The sequence below is a fragment of the Leiobunum rupestre genome, chromosome 7, assembly GCF_980474605.1.
Source record: "Leiobunum rupestre chromosome 7, qqLeiRupe1.1.hap1, whole genome shotgun sequence".
NCBI classification, from domain to species: Eukaryota; Metazoa; Arthropoda; class Arachnida; order Opiliones; family Sclerosomatidae; genus Leiobunum; species Leiobunum rupestre.
In genome coordinates, this window is record NC_143390.1 from 39,648,378 (window position 1) to 39,668,921 (window position 20,544).

Below are 20,544 nucleotides of genomic sequence, written 5' to 3' on the forward strand. Positions count from 1 at the left end.
TACCATATATTTGCGTTTATATTCAGTTTTTTCCGGTTTGGCGCCCCATATACCATATATTTGCGTTCCCTACCATATATTTGCGTTCCCTACCATATATTTGCGTTCCCTACCATATATTTGCGTTCTCTACCATATATTGGCGTTTATATTCAGTTTTTTCCGGTTTGGCGCCCCATATACCATATATTTGCGTTCCCTACCATATATTTCCGTTCCCTACCATATATTTGCGTTCCCTACCATATATTTGCGTTCTCTACCATATATTTGCGTTTATATTCAGTTTTTTCCGGTTTGGCGCCCCATATACCATATATTTGCGTTCCCTACCATATATTTGCGTTCCCTACCATATATTTGCGTTCCCTACCATATATTTGCGTTTATATTCAGTTTTTTCCGGTTTGGCGCCCCATATACCATATATTTGCGTTCCCTACCATATATTTGCGTTCCCTACCATATATTTGCGTTCCCTACTATATATTTGCGTTCCCTACCATATATTTGCGTTTATATTCAGTTTTTTCCGGTTTGGCGCCCCATACTCCTCCGAACTTAAAAGGGGGAAAGCACACCACACCGATTTTATAGAACGTTCTATTGTCGCTGCCTGTTCTTTGAGTGTTAATTCCTAAAGTAAGTGTTAGCTCTATAACTAATGCCAGGAATCCATACCTCTACTTGGAGTGCTTATCGCGGCAGATTTTCGTCTCGATGTGGCTGACGGTTTTTTTGGACGTCACTATGTTAACTTCACAAACAACAACGTGAGAGGGGAGCGCGCGCAGAGGAGATTTTTTCTGTCGTAGGCGGGGCCAAAGCCGTCAGAGTGATCTTACCATACGCGATACTCCAGGATCAGCATTCCAAGTATAGGTATGGATTCCTGCTAATGGTATAAATAACTTAAAAAATGCGTTTTACACCCGAAGTAAAACATTGAACCAGAAGTGTATAATATATACGATAGAAGTAACCTTAGAAATGAAACAAAAAAACCTTCGCAGGGTCGATTCAGTTTTCAGTGGCCGAGAATTCCCCGTCAAACTGCGGATGTGGACACGGCTAAGCATTTACAGCGTTTATTAGTTCACAATCATTGAAAAATATAAGAATTTTATTACGTAGGGACTTTTACTGATTTTTAATCATATTTTCCGGACCTTAAAGTCAAATGATACATTTAACCTCGAACTATTTTTGATCTAGTCCATTATAGCATAAGTAGTCCCGGAATTATTATTTTCTACCATAAAGTAGACCATGGACACTGTATTTCTAACCGGACGAAAAACAACCTAAAAGAGGTACCCCCTCACTGTCCGTTTGCGTCCTACTTCGGATTAGCTGAAATAGTCGGCCATACTTGATTCGCAGGGCCGTCAAGGGTATTCGAAAGAATGTAAACCCCCATTTCAAACGGAACGTTTTGTCGACCACGTGACGAATTATATGGCCTTGACAGCCCGAAACTTGAACCTCCCCCCTTTACAGAGAGACGGTGGCGGCGGCAGGTGAATTTGTGTCCATGGTTTGACCAAGTAGGTAATTTTTTATTTTCTTAATTTTGAAATCACTAAAATGGGAAAAAGACCAACTCTTATCAACGAAATGGGGATATTGAAGTTCTGTATTACATTTACCATTTTAAACCTATTTAACAGTTATATCCAGAACGGCGGTGGCTATCAGGTGAAAATAATACGTACTACGGGATTGTGTGTAAAAAGTAGATTTTTATAAATATTGCAATTTTTGATAAATTTTAAAATTTTTCTCAACAAGTTTATTTATCGGTAATTTCGAGAGTGAAAAATAATTGGATAAAATAATAAAGTCACTAAACATAACACGTGATTTCGGTTTAATTAAATTCCTATTTTTAGCGCGTACAAAAATATATAAAACCTATTCGAATAATTTATCGTATATATAAATATAACATTTCAATTTTTTCCCGATTTCTTTAAATGTTTTTAATTTTTAAATGCCCGCCCTTAATACTTTCTTTAAGACTTTTCCCGCCGCTGATTTCGGAATTTCTTTTAGGAAGACAACACCGCCGTGCAAATGCTTTTCGGGAGCCGTTTGATCTATTCAAAAGTAAAACAAAGAGACTGCATTTAATCGCTATGATTTTAAAGATTCGTCGCAAAAAAGACAGTCCCAAAATTGACATACCAGCGACAAATTTGATTAAAATGTCTTCGTTGATTTTACCAACAGCGGAATCTTCGACAACCACATACGCCCTGGTCAGTTCCCCGGCCCTCGGGTCGGGTATCCCGATGACAGCCACGTCTTTGACGGAAGGATGGCTCAAGAGGAGGTGTTCCAGTTCCGCGGGAGCTACCTGATGACCTTTGTATTTGATCAAGTCCTTCATACGATCTACCACAAATAATTCGCATTCTTCGTTGTACAGACCGATGTCGCCTATACGATTAAATCGAGTGTTTTATTAAATGGATGTATCTGAAAAATCTACAGCGATATTTACCAGTATGTATCCAGCCTTGGTAGTCCAGTGTGGCGGCGGTGGCTTCTTCGTTGTTGAAGTACCCCGACATGATCTGGGGTCCTCGGGCCCAAATCTCTCCGGGTTGATTGGGTCCTAATAGCTTACTCGTCTCGACGTCCATAATTTTAACCTCCGTTTGGTTGACTGGCACTCCTACACTGCCTTTTTTGAATTTACCGTCATTTAAACCCACGCAAACGGGACAAATCTCCGTCATCCCAAAACCTGCCGGAATGAATTTACCAACTTCATCAGCAGCCCAATTCTTTTCAAACAAGCAACCTAATACCATACCCTGTCTAATGTAATCCAACTTGAATGTCTCTTGCATTTGGTCGAGTAAGTCTTCGGCCACGGGGGCAGCCCCGCTGACCAAGCCTCTAAGCGAACTGACGTCGTAATCCTTAACCATAGGATGTTGAAGCATAAAAAGTACCAGAGGAGGTACTATCGGTTTCGTCGTCACCTGAAAAATTATTATTCTAACAACATTTAAAAAGTACATAAAACTACCAAGCGTCAATAACTCAAAACGAACCCTGTGTGTTTCAATGGCCTGCAGATAGGTTTCCGGGGTAAATTTGGGTAGCAAAACGTTAGTAACTCCAACAACCATATCCGCCGATAGCATGAAGATGGGAAAGATGTGGTAGAGAGGGAGAACTAATAAACCGACGTCCCGCTCGGAGTTTTGAAGAGTTTCCGGATATCTAAACGGTTCCAAGTTATTAAAATTAAACAATCCCAAATAAACGTGTTCAAAAAACATACATGCAAGACTTGGCCATGGCTGTGAAAGAATAGTGGGACTTGCAAACTAATTTCGGGATCCCCGTCGTCCCGCTGGAACAGGGTAACTGGGCCAGAGCCGTCCTGGGGTCCGCGACCGGATGTGGCCCCTGGAACAAGGAACCGTCGTCTTGGGCCAAATGACTGAAAGGAATGCAGCCCTCGGCCTCCCCAAAAACGACGACTTTCTATAAAAGGGATTCGACATTTGTTCGCTATTGAATGTAATTACAAGTAGACAAGAGCCAATAACGACGTGCCTGCACAGATGGCGAATTGGCAACTGCTTCTTTGGCAACAGCCGCGCAGGAAGGATGAGTGAAGAGGATCACCGTTTCCGTTCGATCCAGTTGGTCTTTAATCTCTTCTGCGGGTCGACGAATAATAATGAAATTCAATTACCTATCAATTACTATCAATAACGAAGCGAACGGATCGATAGAGGGACGTGACTTACTGGAAATCGAGTTTGGGTTGATATCCGTGACGACGCCGCCGGCCGCCAAAACAGCCAGCCAGGAAATGAAATACTCGGGTAAGTTGAAGCTGCAAAAGGCCACTTTCTGTCCCGGTTTCAGGCCGAGTCTTATCAGAGCGCTAGCCACTTTGCCGCACAATCTCAATGAGTCGTGGTAGGTGAAGGTTTCCCCCGTTAACCCGTTTATCTACGTGAAAAAAAAGCCACGTTACGTTTGAGTCGACGCGAATGAAAGACGAAAATAGATGTCAGTACGATCATTTTGTTGTTCCTCCATTTCTCCATTTGGACGAAGGCGAATTCCGGGAAGGACGTCTCGGGGACATGGTTGGCGGTGAAGGGCGACGTCACCACTTTCGAGTCCAACACCTTCCGTTTCCATTCGGGAGTTAAGACTGACGAGCACTTTGCACTTGATGTCCGAAAACCCCGGCTCGCTAAGGAAATAATAGAAACATGGCAAAGTTAAAATTTAAAATTAAGTCTTTTAAAATAAGCAATTTATAAACTTGAAAAAATGATTCGAGTACTAAATTGAAAAAATGATTCGAGTACTAAATTTAATTGATAGCCTCAATTTTTTGGAGAGGTTTTTAACGCGTTGCACGATTAGGAAAAAAAATGCATATCCCCAACACTTGACTTGGACGTGTATCTGCCGATAGTTAAGGTTGTAATTTATAAATAAATTAAAGTACCAGAGGAGGTACTATCGGTTTCGTCGTCACCTGAAAAATTATTATTCTAACAACATTTAAAAAGTACATAAAACTACCAAGCGTCAATAACTCAAAACGAACCCTGTGTGTTTCAATGGCCTGCAGATAGGTTAGCACGTTCTACCCAGATAGTTGCTTGGGGTTTTCTACGAGTACATAAAAGCCCACGCGGTCATTAAACATTTGTTTCTTGAGGATTAAATGGCCTTGTCTACGAGTGTATATTTGATGTACTGCAGCAACAATGAATTAAAGTTAGCAGATACTACGTGGGCAGCATTCTGTTAAGCTCGTGATTCCGGAAGAAAAATTACACCTCTCTATCTTTCCTCTGGTAATAGCCCCCCTTAATCTCCCTCGGGTAAATTGGGGAGATACTGCGTAACGATTGTAGGCTCTCCCTTCCATTCGAGACTCGAAACTGCCATTCTGTCATTGTCACAAAAACCCCGTACGTCAAATTTGTAGGAGTTCCAAATACCATATTAAAGGGAATATAACCTGCAAAGCAATCTTTATGGAAGACCCCTTCAATTTTTCAAATTTCGCTGTACAGTGGCGCCAAACATTTTTAAAGCGAAAGGCAAGAGCGGTCAGAGCTGCAAGCGTTGGTGTTCCACACCAAATACCTGAGGTTATATTCCCTTTAATTTCGATTCCATTGCTATTGCAATTTATTAACGACATTAAAAAAAATCTCACCATTTATGTATTTCACAAATTCAGCTTTTAAGCTACCGGTAAAATTTAATCGCAACATTTCAACAAATTTCTCCTCCACATCTATTACCACAGCTAGAGTTGTCCGATTTAAATTGCGATTTAAATCAAGTGATTTTAAAAAAATCGTTGATTAGAAATTTCAATGCAGAGAAAATGCAATGAAAATCCATTATTAATTAATAATGATTAATTTAAACTAAAGTTTACGCTATCACCGCAGTCACATTATTTATCAATTTGTCAAAAAAAAGGCATAAAACTTTTAAAAAAATCAATTAAAATCTGATTTAAATCAAATTAATCAATTTTTTAAAATAAAAAAAATCCAAAACTCTGACTACAGTTTAACACCCTTACTGTCTGTACAGGTTAATTCCCTATGTAATCCGATAATCTATCCGAATTGAGATAACTCTAGGCAGTTTAGTAGTTCAGGTTGTCAAAAGAACACTTGTTCGTTATCGTTCGGGAATCATACGACACTAATAAGAGTCTAGTGGGGAGAAGGGTTCACCCTAACAATTTCACTAGCTAGAAATCTAAGTTCGAGTCTATTCGCGTTAGAGGTCGGCGTTTGAATAAGAAATTATCCAATTATTTATTTTTATTCATAACCGCTAATTATCCAAAATATATACGAAAAACCCGATTATTTTTGCATGTTAAATCGTTGTTTATTCGTATAAAATGTTCATAAAAAACAATTAACCCAACTTTTTATGGTTAATCGAAATTTTGACGGTTAATTTATTCGTTCCGCCGACCTCTACTTCGCGTAATATATATTTTAAAGAAAATTTCAAGATATTCACCAATTCCAATTATATATGAAATGAGTCATCGCTCAATGTTTGACTCAAAGATTGAAGTGCTTTTAGCCAAAAAAGGATATTTATTAATTAATAGAACAATTTTTATTTTTGGAGGCGCATTTGTCTAGCGCGCAATCACTTAACCCATTTGACCTCCACGGTTCTATGACCTTCCACTAGATTAACAATCCGAAGTCACGCCCCTCGCTTGCGTAACGTGTTTTTACTTCCTGCATTGGAAAGGAAAAAACTGTTTGCAATAATATAAATATAATTCTATAGTAAATTCATTAATTATTTGCGCGCAATATTAAAATATTTAACCACTTACAAAGCTCATAAAAACACTATCTTATCCGTGAAGGAAGTTTTTTTAGGACGTCAGTCATTAGGGAAACTTGAAGAACATTTTTGAGTTGATAACCGCCCAGCCTACTCTTTTTTTTTCGAGGCCGTAAAAGCTATAAAACTAATTAGCTTTCAAACATAACGTTAATCATACGCGAAGCTACTAACCTAAGCGTTTAAAATACAAAGGGGTAAATAAAAAGCTAGTAGATACATAATTATAACAATGTAAAACAAACAAAAAACTAAATGATACGTTATAAGAAAAAGTGCTTACGGTTAATAGCGGAGCTCCAAGCGGTTTTAATCATCGGTGTTTCCACTAATAAATATCGCGACAGCGTCCTCCCGGCCATCCCGAAAGATACTACGCGCTTGAACCCTGAACAAGAACCAGTTTTAAATTGAAGACGCCTCGGATAGACTTTCCCCCGTTGTTAGTTCGGCAAGTTCCGGCAACGGCACTAATGCGTCCCAACGTCTCGCGAGCAAACGCGGTTATTTTAGATATAACCGAGGCTTAAAACAACCTCGAGGTTTTAGTTAAGAATTTCGTCTACGCGCGATCATTTCATTCTCTAACTTCGAAGAGATTGCGCTATGGAATAGTTAACGTAACTTATTAATCAAATTCCTAACCTGGCACTTTATAGTTTTCCAGTTATTGTAATATCTAATCAGTTAGTTCATAGTTCGAAACGCAGACGCTCCGAAGAAAGCGACGCGAAGTGTACGCTTTTGGAATTTAAGATATATCCTAAGTTAATATACTTGTACGTTTAAATACGACGGTATTCGAAGGCTGCTCATTTGGCCTAGAAAGCCTCGCTCATCCGTGATATCCGCTCGCTTTGACGTTCAAGGATTAAATACACTTTCTATTACGCGTATCGTCAAATATAAAAATAATATTGTTTGTTATCTGACGTGGAATTATTTTAAGTTCGTTTTGGTGAGTTAGAGAAGAAAAAATTTATATTGTACTAGATTATAGTAATTATTTTACATTTCCACGCCCGTCGCAACCATTCTAGCATGCGTATAAAAATAATATGCCTTTTATACGCATATTAATCGTAAATATAAGACTGTTTTAATAACTTTCCCAAAGACAGAACAATGGATACGAATATGTTAGTTTAATAATAATATTAATCCTTTTTATTCTTGATAAATTCCTCCTGGATTTCAATACGAATTTATTTCGTTAAAAAATTACAATTGTACAATTCTGATGGCGTCGACTTTACTTAAATATTTTAACATAAGCGTTAGACACATAATGACGACATTTTATTTCGTAAAAAAATTACAATTTTACAATTCTGATGGCGTCGACTTTACTTAAATATTTTAACATAAGCATTTGAAACATAATGACGACATTGTCATTTTCGAAGGCGATCGTCATCGAATTTTACTTACTTTCTTGGGATTTTCAGTTTTGGGATGGGGGCACATTTTGGGGTCCCTAAAGTGACAACTACACTGAAAATGATTACAGTCTAACACCCGTCGATGAGCAAATTCCAGAACCGATAAATCCCAAACTTGGGCGACCAAATATCGACACGCGGAACTTCGAGTCTGAAGCAACCAAGCCTTCAAGACGGTAGGGTCGAAGGTGACGCAACACTCGTTCAAGGAGTCGCGACCGATGCCAGCGTGTCTGGCCACGTCACCCGTGACGTGCACGTCGTCCACCCAAAAGAAAGGAACGTGAGGAGCGCCAGTAACCAGTTTAAGAGCCACCGAAGGCGTCAAGGCGTACGCGGCCCCGGCGCAATATTCCGGAAATATTTTACCCTGGTACTCTTTTTCGGAGACGTACCACTTACTCGCTTTATTTCTGAAAATAGGCACTTGGCGATTTACGTAACAGACGATCTTCCCTCTGGTTCGGTCCATCGGAACATTCTTCAACTAGAATAATACACTTCAATGTCTGAATGATTGAGCTCAATAATTGAAAACTTTGCTATTTGGTGCAACCCGCTCTATCTCACAAGGAGAGTACCCGAGGTGTTTATTGCCGATTTTGTTCAAAGTCGGGCGTGATGTAGACCTATTTGAGATATGAAATTTTCCCAAAAGGAAACGTTGTACTACCCATTTGATTAGCCATGGCAACCGAAAATGTTTTTGACCACTTAAAATAAAAAAATCTACATTTAAAAAAGCATGGGATTTTCTCGGTTTCACAGGGTACGAATTTTTTTTTAAAAAATTTAAAATCACGAAATGGGTAATTTGGACCACATTTAGGTAAATTTCATCAAGTTTGGGTAGATTCAAACATTTTTGGGGTAAAATTGTAACAATGTTTGGGTAAAATAAGTAAAAAAATCTTATTTTTGTTTTATGTGTTCAAAAACATTTTCGGTTGCCATGGCAAATGGAATGGGTAGTGCATAGTCCCTTTTGGGAAATTTTATATCTCATAAAGGTCTACATTACGCCCGACTTTGAACAAAATCGGCAATAAACACCTTGTCAGTGCAAACATACTACTTCCGTGCTTGTGGGATTCCAAATAAAGTGAAATTTAAGCGTATGTTGAAGAACGTTAATAAGCTTAAAAAACTGAAAAGGCCTACTTATAAGAAAAACAGTGAAATTTATTCGCAATTTCGATAATAATTCAATTATAATGAAGCGTAAGTGATGCCACTTTTTAGTAGTGTTAATGTTTGGTAACTCGTTTCGCTGGGGTCGAAGCGTGGCACATTTCTGATTCTTTAAAAGGACAACCGCAATGGACCCTCTGGCAAGTCTGCGCTCTACGATGGGCGACTTCCATAAGTGGCAGCTGCCAAATGTGAGCGAAAAGGTAGCGGCAGGTCGTGTTCCCTCGTGGTCCGTCCAGCCACTTTTTCAACGCGGAACCGTCAATGGTGGAAGCGCATTCGTTCAAGGAGTCCCGACCGACGCCAGCCTGATTGGCCACGATACCCGTGACGTAGGCGTCGTCTACCCACAGAAACCGACTCTTCGAGGCGGTATCGTCCAGCTTAGTGGCCACCGAAGGCGTCAAGGCGTAAGCGGCGCCGGCGCAGTAATCCGGATAGACCTTGCCCTCGTACTCGGATTCAGAGACGTACCACTTGCTACCACGACCTCTTAAAATAGGCATATTGCGATGAACGTAACAGACGAATTTACTTCCGGTTCGATCCATCGGGGCATTCTTCAACTATAAAAACACTCCAATGTCTGACCAGTTCAAGTGGTGCGTTTAAAAGCAATAGCGCTAAATGGCCACACACGTGCAACTCCCTCTCTTAGTGCAAAGCTGAGAAATGGCATTTACGCTCACCATGGGATACGTTCTGTCCAAGAGCTGGCCGAAGTGTTGCACGTCTATGAACGTGTCGTCGTCAGACTTGATAATGAAATGGGCGTGGCCGCAATTAAGTCCCGCCCATCTGAAGCCCATGATATTTTTGTAGGTAAGGTTACGGTAGGTGTCGAGAAAATTCCCTTGAAGCGTATCTCGGTGAAGTAGGTTCTCGTTCTTCAATTTGGACTGTAGGTTTGGGTCCTTAACGGTGCCCAACAGGAAAACGCATCTAACCTTATAATAAGTAAGCGTGAAAGATGGATCGGTGAAACCACTAAAGCCGTTAATTACCACGTATTGGTTCCCGAAATTCATCGTTAGATTTCCCCATAGTTTCCGTATAATGTTTCTGTTCTCGAAATGGCCCGGAGCCGAATGGAAAAGCAACAGCAAGAACAGGGTCTCGTTCCGTCGCCGACAGACATCGGTGGTCAAGTAGTACCTAAAATTGGTCAGGTTCAAAAGGGTCGAGTTGGAGGGGGGAGCCGATGCCGGTTTCCGTTCTTTAGCGGTAGTCGTTCTTGGAAAAGTGACCACGAGTTTGGAATCTTTGCCGAAAAGGGGGTGGCGCTGATCAGGAGGGAAGAAAAACCGCTGAAAGTTGACTGTAGGGCGCGTCGGTGTCATCCGTAAATTGAGGACGGTCAAGATCAATAACATAACCGATAAGACAACGGTCAGAAATAGTAATCGAACCATAACTTTGACGCAATTCCCCACGCTTCCGCCGGTTGAAAACAACTGATACGATCCCATTTTTCGTAACAAGGAGCCACCGATTGTAATCGAAGCTCAAAGTTAGTAAGCGTAAAAAGAAAATGTTTTGGATGCGTGTAAAAACCTTCGTTTTCGCAACGTGCAAAGGGCGAGCGAATACCAGCAATATATCGCTATCGTTTCTAAACAGAGTACAAGTGCGGACCACGAATAAACAAGTAGAAAAGGGAAAGGCGCGAGATACGCTTACGCAACGAAGCGAGGGTGTTTAATATAAGGTAGGTAGGCATATTTGTTGAAGTTACGAAAGGATTAAATTTAAGTTTCCTCTAATATATAATAACAGAAAAATTTACACGAAGGGGTTGGGCTTAACTGTTATTCCCTAGATTTTAATAGTAAGTGCGTAAAATGATTGAAACCCCTAAATTGGAAGAAGCGTGTAATTTGTTGAGGGGACGATTGCGGGGCCGATTTTGCGTGCTAAAATAAATGAAAAAAAGGAAAATCATATTTTATATGATTTATTAGACTTTAAATAGTAATAATAAACTACAACGGCGAAACAAACCGAAAGACAATGGTGTAAAAAGTGAAGTAACAACGTCAAGTAAGTTTTATGGCCGCCCCAGTGACGCGAAATGGTTCGCCATTGGAGTCGAATTTAGGAACGTAGATGGCACCCATTTGGTCTTGCTTGAAACAACACTGGCAGTGTACTTTCCGGCATAGCAGCGTTTTGCGGTGGGCATCTTTGAAGAGTCGAAGGTCGCTCTCGACGGTAACCACCATATAGCGCCACGAGTATTCTCCGGGGCTCCTGACCCATTGCCGGAGCTCCTCGGTGTTCGTACTAAAGCAACAACCGTTCATGTCCTCGCGAATTATGCCCGCGTGGCTGGCCACTATTCCCGTCACGTGGGCGTCATCTACCCATAAGAAAGGAATGTACAAAGCGCTGTGCGCCAGTCTGCTAGCCACGGAAGGCGTCAAGGCGTAAGCCCAGCCGGAACAATATTTCGGATAGACGTCCGCCGGGTGTTCCGACGGAGAGACGTACCATTTACTGGACGGATTTCTGATCACTGCCATATTATTTTGGATGTAACAGGCAATTCTGCCTCTGGAACGGTCCACGTGGTCGTTGTACAACTATAAATAATATTTCGAAGATTAGCTCGAGTTACGAAACTAGTCAACCTCAAACGGATATCGGAGACTGCACCCGTAAACCCAAAAAACGCAACCCTCATTTACCAAAAGAGACATTTACCACATCCACGCGACAGTCACCAGCCTAATTCCCGGAAGGAAACGGATAAGAAAAACCAAAAATGTACTTACCAAGGGATACTTGTGGTCCAACGCTTTGGCCAAACGAAAGATGTCGATGAATATGTCGTCGTCCACCTTGGCTAGAAAGTGGGCGCGCCGACAATTGCGTCCCGCCCATTTCAGCCCCATGATGTGCTTGTAGGTGAGATTACGATAGGAATCAATGAAATTCCCTTGCAATATATCGCCGTGAAGTAGGCTCTCTTTCTCCAGCTTGGACTGTAGGTGTCGATCCCCGGTTAGTCCCAGCAGAAACAAAGTTCTGACCTAAAACGCGAAGAAAAATCGCTTGTCAGTTTGAAAACAACCAGTCCACGAACAAAGGCTTACCACGTAGTCGCTTCCGAAGTCTAGAGTTAGGCCACTCCATATTGTCCTGATGATCCGTCGGTTGTCGAAATGATCGGGGGCCGAATGAACGAGCAAAAGGACGAATAGCGTCTCGTTTCTCTTCCGACAGATGTCGCTATTCAAGATAAAACGGAAATCTTCGAAATCCAAGAGAGACGAGTCGGAGTCTGGGTATATAGGATGCAGAAACTTCACATATTCGGAGGTCGGAGGTCCCCGCGAATGCAAGAATAAAATCAACGGCACCGAGAGTAGGGTGCCCAAAAATAACAGGCGAAACAAATTGGGAATGCTCCCCGGCAAAATGTTCACTCTCCTTCTCGGAGTGGTTAAAGTGGCGACGGTGGTTCCAGATCTTCCCAGCCAGTTCGAAGATACTCGCATAATTCGCCCAGAGCCAACTAGAAAACCGAGATAAAAAAAAATTAAAAAGACGTTAAATTTACGAATTAGAGGCCTGACGTCAGACCAACCCCCATCGAGATGCCAATGCTAAGATATTTCTTTTTATAATCGCAAATACCGCTAAAATACCTCATTAATCACCAGCCACCTTTTTCCGACAGAAATTCGAGGGTTAAAATAGCCAAAGTATTTGAAAAACGTGTGTTAAACACGAGTTTGCAAATTTTCCAAGAAACCAACGGTTTAAATTCAATTAGATACGCTAGATCAAAACACGAATTAATTCGCGTTAATTAGATTAAAAAAAAATATCGAATGATATCATAACGCTTCCAAATATTTTTTAACCCAACGTGTAAAAAATTACAACTTCCCGCTTGACAAAGGATTTTGTAAGACCCGAAACGCTATGTCGTACGCTGATGTTAAAATTCTGATCATCACGTTTTAAATGTTTGTATTTAAATATCGTTTTTACAATAAATTTTAATTAAATAAAATCCGTAATAAAGTTATTACTTATTAACTTTCTACGTATTTCGACACCAAAATCGCCTCTACGCAATTTCGACAGGTGGGCGAGAACCGTTGGCTTTAAAGTTACGGCATTTTCAGAAACTATTAAATTCGAAGCAAGTCGACCCAAATGGCGGCCGAAAATGCCGTTAGAAAATAAAACTGAAAACATACCTTGGGTATATTAGCGATCATCGGAAACAATGAAACGAAAAATAATCGGGCTTGTTTAATGTCAAATTTATCTTCGCGTCGAGGATGAATTGTTTCGCAAACGCGTTCGAGCGGAAAACATTCGCTAAAGGGGGTCGCGCGCCCACAAGACGCAAAAAGTCGGCTGCCCGCTCGCCGCTTCTCCCAAATATAACGAAGACAGAGCCGCTTAAGGCGTTCCTAAAGGAGGGCCTCACTAACCCCGACGTCATTTCTATAATGTTATTCACCGCTATACTGGTTTGACTCGTTTTGTAAAGGAGGGTTATAAACAAGTGCCGGGGGGAGGGGGACGGGAAAACTACCGTAATTAAACGCAGACTTTACCCAATTTATCTATAGTTTCCATTGTCTATCTCGAGGTAACGTACATTACGTATTACTAACGCAAAAAAAAGAATCTTTCGTGTGGGTCTCTGAAGTTTCCTTTTCTGGTCATTTGGGCAGCCGTGCCGAGTAAGAGGCTGATCTCAAGATAATGGGATGGCTGGTCGCTGTCGCAGGTCAGGACCAATCGAGGGGTCGGACACTTGCCATTATTTTGTACGGGATTTCGTAGAGGTTTTGCCGATTTTATCATTATTTTTGTTGTGATTTTGGGATTTCAATGTTAATTAACCATAGAGAGTTAAAAGATTTTGCGATTTTAGGCAAAGTGTACGGGATTTTGGTAAATGTCCGACCCCTCGGGACCAATCAATAGAAAACTAAATGTTATTTTGACGCGATAGAGAATTGGCACTCTGACGTCAGAAGACGTCATTCACGCTGTTTCTTATAGATTCAAAACTTACACCCAATATGGCGGCCATGGACAAAGCTACGTTGAAATCGTCATATTCGATCACGCGTTTGAAAACTAGTGACCACTGTCTATTCCGATATTCGAATTACGATTCAGCGCGACATTACCACTACACTATGAGGTCTAGCGGACTTACCTGCTTTTTTCCCGTAACGTGGAGATATACTTTCACTTGCCGAACGAATTTTGAGATCGACTAAACGCTTAAATGAAAATAAATAGAGCAATTAAGCCCGCAGTAGAAAAACTTGTAGTAATGTAGCGTTATTTTTTACCCCCGGGTATACGTTCGCAATACGCGTTTTTTAACGCGGGATTAAAGGGAATATAACATTTAGACGTGTTCTTAACGGAACAAACCACTAAGGAGGAGGGAACGACCAATATTGGAATCCATTTAGGGGGGGGGGGGGGCGACATAAATACAAGTGTTTATATTGCCTTTCACCCGCCTCGCTTTAACCTGTCTATTGTTTTTTAAATGTTTAACAGATGTGGTCATTATAAGCCTATTATAAGATAATGTTTCGTGCCAGCTAGGAGCAACAAACACAGCACTGCCAACACAAGGAGAACGCAACCGTCAAAAGTCTTCTATTTTCTCGCGTACAACTTTCATTGGTTAGACGCTTTAGCGCCTGCTGCCGTCGGAAGGGGAAAATTCGGAAATTGTCTTCCTCATTTCCGTAAAACGCTCAGCGTAAGGTTGGTCCAATGAAATTTGTACTCAACACTGCGTTAGCGTGTTTAAAGGGTAGCTGCGTTCTCCTTGTGTTTGTTACTCCTAGGTGCCAGAAAGAATGAAATTGATCGTGATAGGATATTGGCGTAAATAACATGTCCGTATGACCTACAAAGGATTACATAAATAATAGCCCCTGTGCCTCAGATACAACACTGATAGTAGCGCCATCTTCGTTTAAAAAAAAAGTCTCTCCAAGTGTATTCTCTTACATGGCAGAACAACCTGCAGTTTATGCGTTTTAATATTCAATTTACCTTGAAAACGTAACATTCTGATTCTATAGTTCAGCACTATTTTTCCCAATTAAAGGTTAATTTTAACTTTGAAAGCGTTTCAATTTTCTATAAACCTCGTCTGCTCCGTTAAAATGGCACGCGTCGGAGATTTCAAGGGCGTCGTTACCTGAGAGAAAATTCGCTGGAGACATGTTCCAAGCTTAAAAGAAATATAACCTCTACTCTTTCCGTGTCACCCCAACAGGGTTTCAATATTATCCGCTCCCTCCTCTGGCTTTTGACATTTTCGGCGCTGCTTAAACCGCGTTCACACTAGACACTTTGGAAACGTTTTAAAACGGTTTCGAAAGGTCAAATTAAACATTTTCGGTGTCAACTGTACTAATAGACATACGATCAATACATTCGACACCAAAATTTTACAATTTGAACTTTTTCAACCGTTTTAAAACGTTTCCAAAGTGTCTAGTGTGAACGCCACGCCGCTTTAGTGATTTGTCGCGCAGGTAATCCTTAAAATAGACGGGATCTTCCGTGAAGAACGCGTTGGTGGTTATATTCCCTTTAGAAGCTTATACTTATCAGTGTAGGTCTTTTCTTCAAAAATAATTAAATTATATAGCTTCAATCTTCCATCATGATGCAACGTCTTTCGGTGAAAACCGCGTGGGATAGACAATTTTTTTTCTGATATGGCGCTTATGAAAAGTACTAGAAAAAATTGTAGAACTCCCTACAGTTTGGAATATATCATTATAGTTGTGTATTTTGGCTTAAAATTAGTGCAAACGGATCGACATAAATACGGTTTATTCCTCAAGGGAAAAAACTACGTAACTTGAAGGGTTGTCGTAAAATATGTCGCAGTGTGGGTCCCAAAAGAAAAATTATTATACCTAATGACGCAATTTGGCTAAATTTAACTCAAAATCTTTGCAATTAAAAATAACGTTTAAAATTATATTTTCCCCTCAGTAAAATTTCGTATTTCTTGTATGAATTCCAATGACCATCTCTCTGTGATAATAGACAATAGTTTTTGGTCCAAGTGTCTTAAATTAGAGAGGGATGAATCATAAAAATTAACGTCTGGCTACGCCACTGCACTTGCTTTATATTTGAAAATATTATCTTAAAACGCTTTTAAATTTCCAACATATTCCTCTTTCAATATATAATAAAATATGAAAAGTTTATTTTCTCTACTATACGTCTGGGGAGAGTTTTAACGGCGCGGTTTTCAAAGCTTATTTTGACAGAGCGGGAGATTTATAAAACACAAAGATCGAAATCTCCAAGTGCATCTTCTTCTCACTCTTTCCTATCATTACTTCAGCCCCCACCCCCGAAAATACTATTTTTAGCTCTAGTGATCCGGAAGCTGACATAGAGATAGTCGGAAACAAGAAAGCCGAATAAGACGACCCCACCTACACTCGAGGTTCTCTGGTTTTTGGGGGAAACTTTTGGGGTGGGATGAAAATATCTCTTGACGTCACAAGCTGCCGAGAGAGAAAGAGAGGATGATACGCGCCTTTGACCTACGAGTAGAGAAGTGGGAGTGATAATTCGACATCTTGTGACGTAAACGGTAAACCGCACCTGCGCGGTTACAATTTTTTCTCTCCTCGAAAATGAGAAACGTTTTAGGGAACAAATTTTTTACTTCTCCGGTGCATTTAGTGCAGCGCAAATAGAGTAAAGATATTTGGCAAGATGACGTCAGAGTTTAACAAAATGCTCTGACGAATAATTCGTAAAAGTGTAATTTGGTGGCATTAAGCCCCATTTTCATGCTCGCTGGTAACGGATAAAAATTGTTAAAATTCGCATCCACCACTCGCAAGCGTGAAAATAAAGCTAAAATATCTGTTTGAAACAGATCGACGCGGAAAGTGAAAAAGTGTGTAGCGGAAGCGGATTTTGTTGATTTTTACCCGCTACCAGCGAGCATGAAAATGGGGCTTTAAGCTTGTTTTCCAGTGGCGCGCGCAACGACGCGTTTCTCAGCTTTGAAACGTACGTAGAGAAAATAACATTATTACCCAATTTGAGCGGTGGCGGACAAATTTATAAAGTAACTAGCTCCGATTATCCCTAGATTCTGTCCAAGCTGGTAGAATAAACGATCACTACCCTACGAGGGGTCGGACACTTGCCATTATTTTGTACGGGATTTCGGGATTTCGTAGAGATTTTGGCGATTTTATCATTACTTTTTGAAGTGATTTTGGGATTTCAATGTTAATTTACCATATAGAGAGTTAAAATATTTTGCGATTTTAGACAAAGTGTACGGGATTTTGGTAAATGTCCGACCCCCGGGCCCTCGCTACCCTACGTAGTGTAACGACCTACGCCTACGACTACGACTAACTGAAGAATATGAATAAGGTATACGAGCGTTTGTAGGCAGGTGCGAGGATAAAATAGTCGAGTGAAAACTCCAAATCCACCCTCTTTTTTCCCCAGGGCTATATTCTCGCAGGGAGCACTCCCTGATTCTCGATGTATCCCTCTTCCTGCACTGATGAGTCAAACTTTTTCTTGTCATTTCGCGACCCTTCTCCATTTGGGATGAAGCGGAAAGATTTAGGGACTCGCGAAGAATGTTGGCAAGGATAACCAAAACAAATCCCCGCAGAAAAAATCTTATCAACTCTCTCGGTACGCCTGTTGCTTAACTTATTGACCTAGAGAACCTAAAAACAGTCGCCAACTTCGCAATACCGTTCAAATCATGGTCAACTGGTAGTACGCGAATATCTACGATCGACTACGCTCTCCTTTTAACCGAAGTATCGGCTGAGTCCCATTCGACGCCAAGAGTATTTGTATCGATATATCCGAAGGCGTTTTATGATCAATAACTCGTTTCCACTTTCTTGACAGCGAAATGTTTCGACAAAGAGAGTGCAAGTTCTACTCCACTTTCCAATAAAATCCTTTTCTGCATTTCATTCCTTGGCCCACTTTTAGACTCGAGGTGGGTAATATTTAAAATAAACCAAATTGATGGTTTTCGTTTAGGAACAAAACAGTACGCTAATTTGAACTAAGAAAATATACAAGAGGTGTAGAAACTGTAGCTTCCAGAAGGCGTTAAAACTATCTCGATATTTAAAAGCTATCGCTTTAGCTTGATACACTTAATAATAATAATAATCAGCTAGGCTAATACCCAAGGCACCACATCAAGCGACATTTAAAGCCATTCAGGTGGCCGGGTTACAATGCGTAGGAAGGTGGTGGCCAGCCCTTCATGCCACGCGAGCCAACAGCTCCCTACACTAACTATTACCGTTAATTTCCGGTTAATAATTTTCTTTGATTTGAATTTGTTACTTTGTACTATTTGGGTCCTTACATTCCGTAGGGTAGGCTAAGACACCTTTGTCTAATCTTTCAACGAGGCCCACAGAAGTAAGCGAAACCATGGCGAAACCTTCGAAATGAGTCTAAGATACGGTCGACGGAGATCTTAGAAACAGATGGCGTGTTAAAATTAGACCGATGATTCTAAAAGGTGTTCTCGGGAAGACGGGTAAAAAACGCGCGGTAGCAAAATGAAGATCAGTGTCACGCTGCTGACGTAACCGTCTCGCTTTTGTCAACCCAACGCTTAAACACGACGAACTGAAAGTAACTCGGAGACGGAAGGACGCCGTCGTAGCCAATGGGAATCTGGGATTCCTAAAAACGTCTCTCGCTTTTAGGTGAGGAAGATAACCATCGAGAAAATAAAGGATTTTTCTCGAAGTTGGCGCGTGGGAGTTCGAAGGTAGAGAGAAAAACTCGTCGTCGGCGGGGTTACCCCCGAAATCTGGCAACGGGGCTGTGGGCTAAAGAGAGGTCACGTGAATGGTGACGGCGCTTCGGAGGGTCACCCAATACACTCCTCCCCTGACCAAAATTGGATCGTACATAACGTGACTCGGAGTTTAGGCGGCGGGCTCGCGTTTTCGTATAAAGCGAATATCGGGTGAGAAGTCGCTCATTCGCGGATCACTGTTCGAATCTCCGAGTGGTTTTCCCGTCCCGGATAGTAAAATTATTTTCGCTTCCGAAAAAGGTTGGCTTTCCTTAATCATTTCTCCTTAATAACTCACAGCGCGTTTCGAGAAGGCTCAAGATTCACATGTTAACCGCTCCTATTAATCAACTGTTTGCCAGAAGAGAAGTAACTCGGAGTAGCCCTCGCCACCGTCGCAACAGTATGTCTTCTTTCTCCGTCGTGCCCATCAGCCAGAGATTCGGACGGGACCCCTTTGACTGGTCGTCGAGGGCCTTCTTCGACGACGACCCCTTCATGAGGATGGAGGAGTCCCTCTTGACCGGCTCCTATCCCCGGTACTACATCGTCGACAGGGAACCGGCGACCACGAGAAGAACCAGCAACAGGGAACTACTGACCAGGCAACTCAGCGCCGTTGCCCCTGAGGTTAGAAATACGTTCATTTCCGATTTTTCTCGTTAGAAATGAACGCGGTTAGAGAAATTCATTGGCGGCACATGTTCCAAGCTTAAAGGGAATATAACCTCTAGTATTCCTGTCATCCCCAAAAGGTTCCAATATTCTCCGCTCCCCTTATGATTTTTAACATTTTTGGCGCTCCTTAGTGGTTTTTCGCGGAAGTATTCCCTACAATTGTTGGGGTCTTACGCGAATAATACCTTCGAGGTTATATTTCCTTTAAACACGCTTTTGTTTAAATGAAAATACCAATAACGACTTAAAGTAAATCACGAATAATTAATGCCTAAATTCCGTAAAATGTGTGCCTAGTTAAAGGAGTTTGGAATCTCGTTTTATTAAATTTCTAACAATTTGATCCCTTCCATTTTTAAACTATTTTTAGGTGAGAACCGACAGCAAAAATTTCCACGTTCTTCTGGATGTAGCCCAATTTTCTCCCGACGAAATTGAAGGTACTAATTGACTTATTTTGACCCTGAATAGAATTTATTTCATTTTCGTCGAGATTTTATTTCCATCTTTTCCTTCGCAGTGAAAGTGTCGGATAACGAACATTTTGTGGTTATAACGGGAAAACACGAAACGAAGGACGAGCGGGGTTTCTCTTCTTCTCGCGAATTCACGAGGAAGTATTCGCTGCCATCCGAAATCGATCCGACGAGCATTACTTGTTCTTTGGGGCAAGACGGAATTTTGACGCTCAAAGCGCCTAAGAAACCCTCTGTCGTCGCGGACAAAGATCGTGTTATTCCTCTCAAAATCACGCACATTACCTCAACCGAGAAGAATTAATAGGAGCTCCCGAGAGTTTCACTACCGAAATTTCTGCGGGATAAAATATTCCATTTATTTTTCTTGATGGAAGAAAATGGTCTTGGCCTACTTTTTTTATTTAAAAATATCTTTGTAATCTTTTTAATTTTTCTTTTAAAAAAAAAGATGAGATTTATTTTAATCCTTTCGAAGAAGAATAAATTTGTTTTATACAGTTAACTGTGATATTTGTTC

At 40.9% G+C, this 20,544-nt stretch overlaps 4 protein-coding genes across 6 annotated transcripts; 1 reads left to right on the forward strand and 3 right to left on the reverse strand.

The window, feature by feature from the left end:
- Window positions 1-1,795: 1,795 nt before the first annotated feature.
- LOC149936271 (uncharacterized) lies at window positions 1,796-7,243 on the reverse strand. Its single transcript, XM_090154729.1, has 10 exons — window positions 6,674-7,243; window positions 4,050-4,231; window positions 3,774-3,981; window positions 3,577-3,683; window positions 3,299-3,504; window positions 3,066-3,237; window positions 2,822-2,993; window positions 2,507-2,752; window positions 2,188-2,442; window positions 1,796-2,099 (listed from the first exon to the last, which is right to left on the reverse strand). Exons 1-10 carry the CDS (start codon window positions 6,750-6,752, stop codon window positions 1,990-1,992), a joined length of 1,737 nt encoding a protein of 578 aa, XP_090010855.1. The 5' UTR covers window positions 6,753-7,243; the 3' UTR covers window positions 1,796-1,989.
- Window positions 7,244-7,788: 545 nt separating this feature from the next.
- On the reverse strand, window positions 7,789-13,665 carry LOC149936272 (uncharacterized). The gene is made up of 7 exons (XM_090153655.1): window positions 13,601-13,665; window positions 12,119-12,540; window positions 11,798-12,055; window positions 11,063-11,605; window positions 10,028-10,477; window positions 9,713-9,970; window positions 7,789-8,319 (listed from the first exon to the last, which is right to left on the reverse strand). Exons 1-7 carry the CDS (start codon window positions 13,620-13,622, stop codon window positions 7,804-7,806), a joined length of 2,469 nt encoding a protein of 822 aa, XP_090009781.1. The 5' UTR covers window positions 13,623-13,665; the 3' UTR covers window positions 7,789-7,803.
- LOC149936273 (beta-1,3-galactosyltransferase 5-like) lies at window positions 9,080-9,602 on the reverse strand. Its single transcript, XM_090180703.1, has one exon. It carries the CDS (start codon window positions 9,572-9,574, stop codon window positions 9,080-9,082), a length of 495 nt encoding a protein of 164 aa, XP_090036829.1. The 5' UTR covers window positions 9,575-9,602.
- A 5,060-nt stretch (window positions 13,666-18,725) lies between the features above and the next one.
- Window positions 18,726-20,529, forward strand: LOC149936274 (alpha-crystallin A chain-like). 3 transcript variants are annotated; one of them, XM_090180883.1, is made up of 4 exons: window positions 18,726-19,104; window positions 19,171-19,500; window positions 19,919-19,988; window positions 20,069-20,529. In XM_090180883.1, the coding sequence occupies exons 2-4, from the start codon at window positions 19,198-19,200 to the stop codon at window positions 20,326-20,328; spliced, it is 633 nt and encodes a 210-aa protein (XP_090037009.1). In that variant the 5' UTR covers window positions 18,726-19,104; window positions 19,171-19,197; the 3' UTR covers window positions 20,329-20,529. The 3 variants fall into 3 exon arrangements, with proteins under 3 accessions (XP_090037009.1, XP_090037010.1, XP_090037008.1); XM_090180884.1 differs by having other exon boundaries at window positions 18,727-19,131; window positions 19,233-19,500; XM_090180882.1 differs by lacking the exon at window positions 18,726-19,104 and having other exon boundaries at window positions 19,138-19,500.
- The last annotated feature ends 15 nt before the right edge of the window (window positions 20,530-20,544 follow it).

Coding starts and splice junctions, on each gene's coding strand:
- LOC149936272 (XM_090153655.1), bottom strand. CDS start 13,622: ATGGAAACTATAGATAAATTGG. Junction 10,478..11,062: donor GGGCGGCCATAAAACTTACT/TGACGTTGTTAC, acceptor GGATCGTATCAG/TTGTTTTCAACCGGCGGAAG. Junction 8,320..9,712: donor TGGACAGAACGTATCCCATG/GTGAGCGTAAAT, acceptor GTATTATTCTAG/TTGAAGAATGTTCCGATGGA.
- LOC149936273 (XM_090180703.1), bottom strand. CDS start 9,574: ATGGATCGAACCGGAAGTAAATTCGTCTGTTACGTTCATCGCAATATG.
- LOC149936271 (XM_090154729.1), bottom strand. CDS start 6,752: ATGGCCGGGAGGACGCTGTCGCGATATTTATTAGTGGAAACACCGATG. Junction 3,505..3,576: donor CCAATTCGCCATCTGTGCAG/GCACGTCGTTAT, acceptor TCCCTTTTATAG/AAAGTCGTCGTTTTTGGGGA. Junction 3,238..3,298: donor GCCATGGCCAAGTCTTGCAT/GTATGTTTTTTG, acceptor GGAACCGTTTAG/ATATCCGGAAACTCTTCAAA.
- LOC149936274 (XM_090180883.1), top strand. CDS start 19,198: ATGTTAACCGCTCCTATTAATCAACTGTTTGCCAGAAGAGAAGTAACT. Junction 19,501..19,918: donor TCAGCGCCGTTGCCCCTGAG/GTTAGAAATACG, acceptor AACTATTTTTAG/GTGAGAACCGACAGCAAAAA. Junction 19,989..20,068: donor TTCTCCCGACGAAATTGAAG/GTACTAATTGAC, acceptor TTTCCTTCGCAG/TGAAAGTGTCGGATAACGAA.